Source organism: Gastrolobium bilobum, unplaced genomic scaffold (genome assembly GCF_033153095.1).
Source record: "Gastrolobium bilobum isolate Gb01-03AN ecotype WA unplaced genomic scaffold, APGP_CSIRO_Gbil_v1 utg4030, whole genome shotgun sequence".
NCBI lineage: Eukaryota > Viridiplantae > Streptophyta > Magnoliopsida > Fabales > Fabaceae > Gastrolobium > Gastrolobium bilobum.
The window spans coordinates 45,760-57,291 of NW_026898387.1; the positions used below are offsets into that span (position 1 = coordinate 45,760).

At 32.3% G+C, this 11,532-nt stretch overlaps 1 protein-coding gene across 1 annotated transcript; it reads right to left on the reverse strand.

Moving 5' to 3' along the window:
* Window positions 1–239: 239 nt before the first annotated feature.
* Window positions 240–1,698, reverse strand: LOC133315625 (uncharacterized). The gene has a single exon (XM_061517285.1). The coding sequence runs from the start codon at window positions 1,357–1,359 to the stop codon at window positions 613–615; it is 747 nt and encodes a 248-aa protein (XP_061373269.1). The 5' UTR covers window positions 1,360–1,698; the 3' UTR covers window positions 240–612.
* Between the last annotated feature and the right edge of the window lie 9,834 nt (window positions 1,699–11,532).

Here is an 11,532-nt window from a genome sequence, read left to right on the forward strand (position 1 = left end):
AAGATGGCAAAGAAACATGATCTGATGGCAGTTTACCCAAAACAATTTGGGAATAATTCAATACACGTTACGTCAAAAAACCTCGATCTTTTTTTTTTTTTTTTTCCCTTCAAGATGGCAAAGAAACATGATCTGATGCGGGGAAAGGAAAAATAAACACTGCTTGGTTAAATGGAGCGCTGAATATAAAATAGTGAACATGAAGGAGAGCAGAAAATATATAATTTCCAACACAAATTTCAAATCATTATTATATTAGGAGAAAATACAAATAGCTTATGGAACCCCATATACCCTAACTGATGGTGCATAATACATATCTAAAGAACTACCCATAACATCAGTGCACCCCAATTCAAAAAAAATATAGGTGGTACACAAATCTAGCTAATAAAGCATTTCATTACCCAGTATTATCCCCTCCCTTTCTGGGAAAACAAAAACAAAGGATATTTCATCGGTCACACCCCAATCAGCAATTTACCCTCGCCGATCTTTTTATTTACATATAATTATATAAACTAATATTATAATATAATAGTAAGTGACGTGGCACAACAAAGCATATATGTATTCATTCATGCTATTTACGATCACGAAAAGAGAACAACTTCATCGGAGCCGTAGAAGTCGCCGGAGATTGTTGGTTGCTCTGGCATCAACGTTACCAGCGGCTTCTGCGTTGCAACTGAGTTTTGATCTCAGAGAAAACCTTGGCAGAGGCAAGCTGCTCGGTGGTGGAGACGTAACGGACCCAGAAAACATGTCCATGTTTCCGACGGAAACCGTGCTAAGACCCTTCCCTGAATATTCCTTTGACGTTAAAACAACGGGAAGATGCTTGGGAAGGTATTTCGGGTCGGGTCCCCAGCTATTATCCGAAGCGACAATCAGAAACTCCGATATGGATTGGGTTCCTGATCTCTTCTTCACTTCCTCTCGCTTCTTCGTTGGTTTTGATTTCTTGGGTGTTAGAGACATGTCTTTGGTTCTGTTTTTCCGATCCGGTGGTGGGAGAGAGAGGCCTTGGCTGCTGCTAAGGCTTCGTGAAAGAAGAGGCTGGTGATGGATAGCGGAAACACGTGGCAGAGGAAGCAGAGGTGGTTGATGGTTTTGTCCATATTGATGATTGACGATTGAAGAAGCTGATGAGAATGGGTAGGAGTTGGAAAAAGACATAGCACGTGAAGAAGGAGGAGGAGGAGGGGGAGGATTCAAGAGACCTGCATATATGTCAAAATTCTCAGAGGGATTAGAAATGAAATTACCTTGTTCTTTTTTCTTCGGGGTTTTGATTCTGATTTGCTTCTTGGGAACAATTGATTGTTCCGTTGCATGAGATGTCAAAACAGCGTCCATAAAGGTGTATGTATAAGAACGAAACAGAGAAAAACTGTATATGGGAAGCAGAATAGGCAATGATCTTCTTAAAAACAAACGGATCAGTAGCCTGGGAATTAGATTACACAAAAAAATTACAGGAAAATGATAATAGTTGAGTGTTAAAGGTGAAAGAGAGGACTTGAATCAATTATGAATATTTGATATAGTTAAAAGAAACGAGTACTATATCTTATAAAATCAGATCAGCAGAACAACCCTCTACCTATATATTATATGGTAGCATAAAACAAAACAAACAACTTGAAGTTTTTGATCGAGGGGGACCCTGCTTTTAAAAGAGATGGATCCTCCTTTATTTTCTTAGCATGTGACTATACATGCACCTACACCTTTTTATACATGGCATGATCAAATGCTCAACGGCTTTTTTTAATAAAATATAAAAAATTAACCGTTAATAATTTAATATGGTATTTGCAATTTTCAATAATCATTTTCTCATGTCCCGATTACTCCTAAATTACCGACAACCGTCGCGGTCGGCAACCTTACATTTGAGTCCAATAGTCTAATAACGTGCAATAATATTGAAGGGCGGCAACCGCCGGAGCGTTGAGAACCGTTGGATTATGTCTTTAAAAATAGCCGTTGAGAAGAAAGTGACCGTTGATAAGTTCCTCGGGTTCCTAGAAATTGGTCTGGATCAGACGAGTTAGGAGAAATCCTAGCCATACACGTCTTCAATGTGGTGGGTCCCGTGCTCTTGATATTTGTTTATTGCCCAGTGACCTCATGTGCTGGGAATGACTCTCGACTTCCCATTTCTTTTTTTCAATAGGCTTAGAGTTCTGGTTGTAAGCTTTGCATTATGAATTGTGGTTGTGGCCTTGTGGGTACCGCCATCAAGACGAGTCAGCTTATGAGCTAAGTTTTGTGCTTGTTCGATAAATCAGTTGATTTTAACTATTTTTTTTCTGGGCTCATATATTTATGAGTCTATATATATATATATCAGATTATTTTATATCCTTACATTCTTAAATTTAATAATAAATATTATTTATATTAAAGGATCATAGATAGATCTTATTTATATCAGCAGTTCTAATTATTAAAGATTTGAATCATTATATGCAAATGAATCAACAAATAAGATTTGGTATAATATTTCTAATTTTTACTAATGTTAAAATCTCGATTTATCACTATAATTTTACGATTTTTTTCATCAAAACGATTTTACTAATATTCCAAATGCTTTTATGTTTTTACGATTGTTTACGATTTTTTTACATTACGATTTTTTAGTCCCCTTCTGATTTTACTTAATATCTCGATTTTAACAACATTGTTTACATCGGCATAAATCTTCTAATTATATCATTATATATAGAAAAAAATATTTCTGCAGATAAGTTATCTGCATTTATTTTCAAAACGACGTCGTTTTGGTATTGTAATTTTAAAAAATTATAAATATAAAGACTATTATAATCTTGAAATAAATTAAAATTATCAAATATCATAATTTTCGTCCCAAAATAATGTCGTATTGATCTTACTGCAAATAACTTATCTGCAATAACTGCAGAAAAAGTGAACCCTAATATATATATACACTTTTGTTGCAGATATTTTTTTTTTGTCACTCGTATAACAATGAATAGGTTATGTTATTAAAAAAAAGAAAAAAATAGTCAATAGAATTCACATAATTTTTATGTAATTATGCGAAAATTTTCTCTCTCTGTGTATAAACAGTAGAGAAGTGCACGAATAAGGTTTCGATTGGTGAGATATTGAGATCTCCGGTCACTTACCAGGATTATAATCTTTATCAAGATATGCCAAAAAGTCAGCCACCTGATTATCCGGACACGAATAAAATTACAATCGGAACTGATAAACCGAGATACCAGCAAAAAAATTTGCCTTACAATATCATAATGCCATTGTACGATACGTATGGCTGAGAATCTTAATAGTATTATAAGTTTATAACGCTTTAATATAATATTAAAGTGTATTTGATATTGTTTACAGTTTGATTAAATTATATTGAGTAATAATTTCGAGTTAAGAGTAAATTATTCTTGTACGAATATAAGAATAAAAAGTCTTACATATATTTTATATCATTGATTCTCTTATATCCAATGATTTTATAATTAAAAAATTAAAAATATAACTATACAATTGATGAAATAAGTTATTAAAATAGTTGAATTTAACATAAGATTCGATATAGACAAATCCAATTTAAATCAATTTTATAGTGAACTAAATTTGAATTGAGAAAATAAATGCAATCTCACAATAATTTCAACTTAGTTTGAACACAATTCACGCTGATCATTGAAAATAATAATTTGCGCTTTCACATAATAACTAATATACATTCAATTAGTTGTTAGAAAATATTCTCTTATGTATTATCTAATATGATTATATCATGTAAAAAAATCTTAATTATATATGGATAAATTAATAGTGGTGATTTTGTCATTCCTTATTTCCATCTCATATTTTTTATTGATTTTCTCATGAATAATTAGGGTCCTCACACATATGAGATATAATCATCTTAAATAACATATTAAAATATTTATTTTCTATTATTATTATTCTTATTCTTATTCTTCTACGTCTATATTTCACATTCCAAGTTATAAAATTTGTCTCTCTCCTTAGGTAGTGTTTGGTTGGGAGCTTTTCAGTGGATATCTATCTTTCTCAAGTATAACTTTTAGAAACACCATGTTTGTTTCAACGTTTTTCACCAAAAATTCATCTATCCAATTTGTCTGGATTTATGAAAAACATAGATATCCGCACTGTTTAGAAATCCAATTTGAAGGTGAGATTTTTTGAAAAACCGGTTATCTGGCTTTTAATGCACTGTTGATTTCATAAAGTTACCTAATTTTCTCAGTAAAGTTTTTTCCCACCAAACAACTTTTTTTTACATTTTTCTACCTATCTCACTTTATCTATCTTTCCAATCATTTCTCTATCTATCTCATTTCCCTACTATTCCAAAAAAATTTCCTGAACCAAACATCCCCTTACCTTAAAAAAAAATTACTATAGAAATTTAGAGTTTTTAATGATGCATTAATATAGTACTGCAAGTAGATAAATTTCTGTGAAAAATATAATTTAAAAATGGTGAGATGATAATTTAAAAAGGTGGATAGAGTAATTTGGGGACACTGAAGAATGACGTGGATCCACCGACCACTGATTAGATATTCCAATGAAAATTCTGAAATCGCCAAGCGGAATCGTAGTTTTCTGTTTGGTCGGTTCCTTGACTTGTGGCATCGCTGTCAGGCACTTTCCGTTGAAGCAAATCTGCGGGAGCATCGTCCCATCATTTCCTATAAATTATTAAAAAGGATGAAGGATGTACGCTAATAAAATAGGGTTTATTATTTTATAAGAGATAAATTTATCTTCTACATAAGCATAAAAATACGTGGAATGCATATGATAAGAGAAAAGAAAAAAGAATATATGCATCTCATATACTGTCATTGTATATATGGAATAGATAAATTTATTTCATACAATATGCGAAATACTAAACCCATAAACTAATGGAAAAAAAGTTTTTGCAGTTATTTGCAAATAAGTTATCTGCATTTATTTTTAAAACTATGCCGTTTTAGTATTGAAATCTTAAAAAATTATAAATATAAAGATTATTATAACTCTAAAATAAATTAAAATTACAAAAACACCAATATTTTTATTTCAAAACGACGTCGTATTAGATTTACTGTAGATAAGTTATATGCACTGCAGAAAAAGTGAACCCTAACTTTATTTGTACCAAAAAAATAAAAAACTATTTTTTATTTTTTTTGGCAAACCTATTATCTTTCGTTTTTTATAGCCCGTAGGACACTCTGCTAAGGAAAATATTTAATATGGTCCAGGACCATTGAATCTTTTGGTGCTCCCTCTCACATCATTAATTTTTTCTTTCCCTTTTTACCCCTATTATTTTTCCTCTTTTTCAATTTTACCCTCTTATTTACACTAAAGGACCACCTAAAAAATAGTGGTCCCGGTTCACAATAAATTATCTCGCTGCTAAAGACTTTTCTATTACTTTCTACCTTACACACATCATATCAAAATTTACGATATAAGGAATATTATTATCACATTTTTTTATTATTTATTTTATAAAATTTAATAGAAATTTTATAAATTTTAAAATAATATGATACTCATCTTTTTTTGAAATAACACTTAAATAATCCCAGGTTGAAAATATATAGATTTTAACATTTATACATATAAACCCTTACAATGTATTAAATAACTGTTAACCCTGTAGTGTAGTTTAGTTGGTAAATGGATTGCAGTCCGAAGAATAAATTTTTGGTATTATTGTTGTTGCACCTCAGTACATCCCACAAAAAAAAAAATTACATGTCAGCTAAAGTTTTTTTTTTCTGCCAAATTTTTTCTCTGTCCTATGATGTGTAATGCTTTCATTGGTGAGATGAACTGAATCTTGATATAACAGTAACACTAAAGATATATTCCAGTCCAAGGGTCGAGCTTTGGTGATTGATGAAGTTATGTGTTTAATTTCTACGAGAAGTATTTTGGTGTCAATAGTAAAAACTTTCTCGCTTCACGCCACAAAAGAATTAATCTCATCCTACGGAGTTGGAACATCCTGAGTTTACTAAAAAAACAAATCTTTGAAAACTATAGAAAAAAGAAAAGCACACAGAATTGTGAAGTATACAACAAAATTATCATTTTCATTCTTTGGAGACACGTTTCATATTAATTTAGTTTGTTAAAAAAGTTCCTAACAAACAAATTAGCTAAAATAAACTTTTCTTAAGGTTTGTGTAACAATAATTTGGATTATTTTTATTTCACTTTAAACTTTTTAAAATCCAATTTGATATTATGATTTTTTCCGAATTAGTGTTATGTGTATATATGTAAAGGATCAAGATAATATTTTTCTTTTTTGTCAAGGGAGAAGAATGGAGAAATGAATACGAATATCTCATGATAAGTCAAATGACTCAAATGTATCCCAAGGTAACGTGATACATAATTAACTTATTTTTATTTTAAAGTTTCTGAAATTATTCTTAAAAAAATAATAATAATTAAATTTTAAAAATTGTTATGCACAAACATGCACCTGGACGGCTGGACCTGGTCTATTACGAAGGTCTTAAATGGGCTTCAAATATCTTTAACATGAGCCTTGCTTCATTGTAGCCATTGGGCTCGACTCGCTCCAACGACAGTGAAATCTTAAAAGAAAAGCCAATTATTAGTTGTCAGCCCTTATGTTGACCATGGTCAATTTTCGAACTCTTTAAGGGGTCGTTTGGTACGTGGCTTTTTTTAAGATTCTCGAGAAATTGAATTTTTTAAATTTTAAATTTTCAGATATTATCGTAAATTGGATGTAAAAATTATATTTTTAAAAATTGAGATTCTCGGACAAAAAAAATTTATCTCATACCAAACGCTCCATAACAGTATTTTTTCGGATCCAGCCTGTGATCAGGTATGTTATTTCTTTTAAATTATAGGCTATCTTCTCAATATCATCTCTGAGAAGGGTTTAAAATCTTAATTCTGGATCCGTCTCGAATCGAATTAGTTGCGAAGCAATAAATCGATCAGAATATTTAAAAAAAAAATTTATAGGCCATCTACAAAAGTAAAAATGTTTATCTTCGAATGATAAACGCATTATCATATTTGCTTGTTTGCAGCTTGACAGGCTAAATAAATATGTTGAGATAAACAAGGTGTGAACTAGGGGTGGCAATACGTGTCAACCCGACACGACCCGCGGTCGACACGAAGAAAACTTGACACGACACGGACACGACACGTTTTGTAAACGGGTCAAAAAACATGAACCCGGACACGACCCGCTGCGGATCACGGGTCGACATGACACAACCCGCAAAATTCAAAATTTAAAAAAAAAAAAAAAGATTTTTTGAAATTAAATACAATAAAAAAATCAAGAAAAAAACAGCTTCTGTTTTATGAGATTTTTTGTTCCTTGTATGTAAATGACACAAATATTCTCAATAACTATATTCTCTTATTATCTATTCATTGTGACACAAATATGCACCTAAAGTAAATAATAATAATAATAATAATAATAATAATAATAATAATAATAATAATAACAATAACAATAATAATAAACTAAAATCAAATAAGAAAAAACATGATGAGTTCAATTTCATGAATTGTCATCTACCTAAAAAAACATCAACATAAAACAAGTTCATGACTAGTGCAAAGTACAAACTCATCAAAATAAAATTATACAATAAATATTTTAAATTAAACACAAATTCCATTAAACACTAGTTTATGAATCAAGTTCATTTTAGGGTTCCTCCACCATCAAGTCCTTCATCAAGTCCTCAGTTAAATCTTCCACACGTACAATTTCACCATCTATTATAAAACAATTAATAAAAATAATTAGAGCAAAAAATTATATAGCCAAAGATATCATCACAACCATAAATAAGATAAAAATATTACCAATTGCTCCATAGAGCCAATCTCTAGTGCAAATTAAAGCCTCCACTGCATCATGTGAGAGAGAACTTCTATATTGGTCTAGAACTCTTCCCCCAACACTAAAAGCACTTTCAGAAGCAACACTAGAGATGGGTATGACAAAGATATCTCTGGCCATTGAAGCCACTTGTGGATACCTGTATTGATTACCCTTCCAATATGCTAATACATCTAATTTGAGCTTTGCATCAACCCTTGGCTCCTCTAGGTATAGCTCAAGTTGTGACTTTAGGGGCCCAGTAACAACATTAGAAGACATGAATTCCTAATAAAATTAAACAAAAAAACAAACACAAATTAAGCTAAGTTAAAGTAAAAAGAAAAAAGAAATAAAGCAACAAATAAAATAGAAGGTGATATAATAATACGTCAACTTACACTTAAGACATCATCATCATCAACCTCTGAGAATGAAGCTAAGCTAGGATCAGTGGTTGCACTTGCACCTCCTGTGTGTTGTGTTGAGGAAGATATTGAAGAAGGGTCAGGTCCATGCTTTGCATACTCATTAAACAACTTGAACAACTGGCTATTCACCTTTCCACTTTCTTGGATTGCAGAAGTTTCATCAAACAACTTTCCATAACAGAATTCAATAAAATTCATCTTATACTTAGGGTCCAAAACGCATGCTATGGCCAAGACCGTACTATATTGGGACCAATACTTGTTGAATTTATTGAACATCTTTGTATCCATCTCCCTAATATAATCATCAGCACTATGCAAAGCATTGTGTAATGTCATGTGTGCTTTAAATACCAAGGGAAAATACATATTAGCCGTTGCATACTTAGTGCCAGAGAATATACAAGTAATTTCGTAAAAAACCTGAAGAAACCTGTTAATCTTTTCAATCCTTTCCCATTCTTCTATAGATGGACAATGCTTATAGTTAGAATCAGTCAATCTAAGATGAACAAAAGCATGTCTATAATACAAAGCACTGTTAAGCATGATAAATGTTGAATTCCACCTAGTAGGAACATCTTGCCTCAAACCCTTCTTAGAAAAAATCGAACTTTGAGTGACACAGTCAAAAAATTTTTCTTTCCTACCTTGTGAACCCCTCACATATTTAATACTTTTCCTCACTTTTATAATTGAAGTGTCAACCTCTTTCAAACCATCCTGAACAATCAAATTTAGAACATGAGCACAACAACGCAAATGGAAAAATTTCCCAGCACACAAAAGTCCATCATTAAGCATTAATTGACCACTCAAGAACTCAACACATGAATCATTTGCAGATGCATTGTGCAACATTGCAAATATCTTCTTTTCTAAGCCCCATTCTATCAAAAAAGTGTGTATTTTTTCAGCCAAGGAAATTCCATTATGAGGAGGAGGCATATGACTAAAATTCAAAACTCTTTTGTGGATCCCCCAACTACGATCCACAAAATGTGCTGTCAAACAAATAAAACCATCCGTGTTTATAGAAGTCCACAAGTCAGTAGTTAAACTTACCCTACTTGAGTTTCCTCTCAACAAAGCATGCAATCCCCTCAGAGGAGCAAAGTGACAGCATAGGTAGAGAGTGGAGAAGATCCTCCCCCTCCATGTGTGAGGGGGTTATTTAGATAGGAGAGACCTCTCCAGCATAGGTAGAGAGTGGAGAAGATCCTCCCCCTCCATGAGTTTCATTGACATGTGAAATTTAAGCAAAAAAGGCAGCTACCGATTTAGACAACCCATGCATCTATGTTGAAAAAGGAAGCATGAAAAAAAAAACAAGAGGCACAGAGAGAGGAACCTACCCGGATTAAGCAGAAACCAAACTGATGATTGAGAGCTAGCAGATATCTATGTCTAAAATTAGGTTCTGCAAAAAAAAAAAAAAAAAGTTTCAAAACAATGAACATAGAAAACTATGAATACATAAAGGGTATATTGATTCTAGGAGATAAATTTAAACATTTAAATAGTCTTCTGGTTAATATAATGATAATTTTGTGAAGAAACAAGTAGAAGATTCTTTGATATCTATGATTTGTTTTGAATAAATAAATAAACGGTCCATTGTTCTTTGATATCTTTGATATCTTTCTTTACAATTAAGTATAACAAAATAGAAATTTCAGATTGTAGGCAGTGCAGCTCATTTCAGACAACAACTTAAATAAAAAATCAGCCATATACGGAATTGTAATGTAAAACTACCAGTGCCGGCACACACACTTAGAGATAAAAATATTTGAATACAATGAACTAGTGGCAGGGCAATGGAGCTAGCTAAAGAGTGACCTTTTCAGAGCTGGAATTAAGGAACGCAGATGAAGAACTTCTAACAATATGAAGAAACTTGGGACAATCTAAAGTCCCCTTTATTCTGTACCTTTGTGTATGCTACGGTTAAGTGTTTGACTGTAATGAAAAAATTTGTATACCATGTCAAATTGCAGAAAGTTTGTAGGTTTCTGAGTATGTGAAGGCATAATAAGGAAAAATTGCATTATTGTTGTAAGCTACACTTATTAGAGAAGGGACAAATAAGTGCTTGCGTATAAAAAGTAAGATCTACAGATAGGAGACACATTTCGTAGGCCTATTGGTGATGGGGATAAAGTTTTGATAATGCTTATCAATGACAGGTTTTATAGTTGATGCTTTTGGACAAGTTTTTCGCAATTAACAAAGTTTACCTGACAAATATGTATTTAAGGAAAACACTCTCATTGCTAAGTTTAAGGCTAGAAGCAAATACACAATTTAGTCAAGGCACTCAATGCTAAAGCCTAGAGATAATCATAAAAAAAAAAAAAAAGTTAGCATGTATTAAGGTAATTTGATTTCTTTACGCATACAAATACACAATGATACGATGACACAAAAAATTCATATAAACTAATATAAGCTCTCTATAAGCATGCTTTTCAACAGAAACCATCATACACAGGAAGCATAAACACAACAGATGCTATCGTAGAAATTAACCAGTGGAGTGAGTATCTAATTAAATGAAAATTTAAATTTAAATATTCATAAATAAAATAGAAAAACTAGCGTAGGGTTGGATTAGGTACAAACCTCAGCTTCCGGGGCAGTGAAATGGTCTTCCCTGCCATCTCCGTTTACCTATTCAACCAAACTAACTGATCACCCACAAATCAAAAACAAATCTTCCAAGTTGGAATATTAATCAATAAAATGTTACAAAACAAGAGAAAAGGAAAACTAATTTGAGTTCAAAGAAAATAATAAGTTACAGAAAAAGAGAAAAGGAACACTCAGAGATGAAAGAAGAAGGACTTACGAGTAGAAGATTCTGATCCAGAACATTAGAGAACTTGAGAGAGGGCGAGATAGGAGGACTGGAGCTGAACAGCGACGCTGTGAGGGGGAGAGAGATAGAGGAACGGAGAGAAGAACAGAGAGAGGAACAGAGACTCAGAGAGAGGAACGACGATGCTGTGAAGGGGAGAGAAAGAGAGGAACAGCGGCGAAGGTGTGAGGGGGAGAGAAAGAGAAGAACCGCTGCGGCTGATAATTTCTGATTTAGGAATGGGATGATGAGTCGATGGATGAGTAGACCTAATCCTAAAACCTAGGTAAATGTACTAAATCACCCTTATGCGG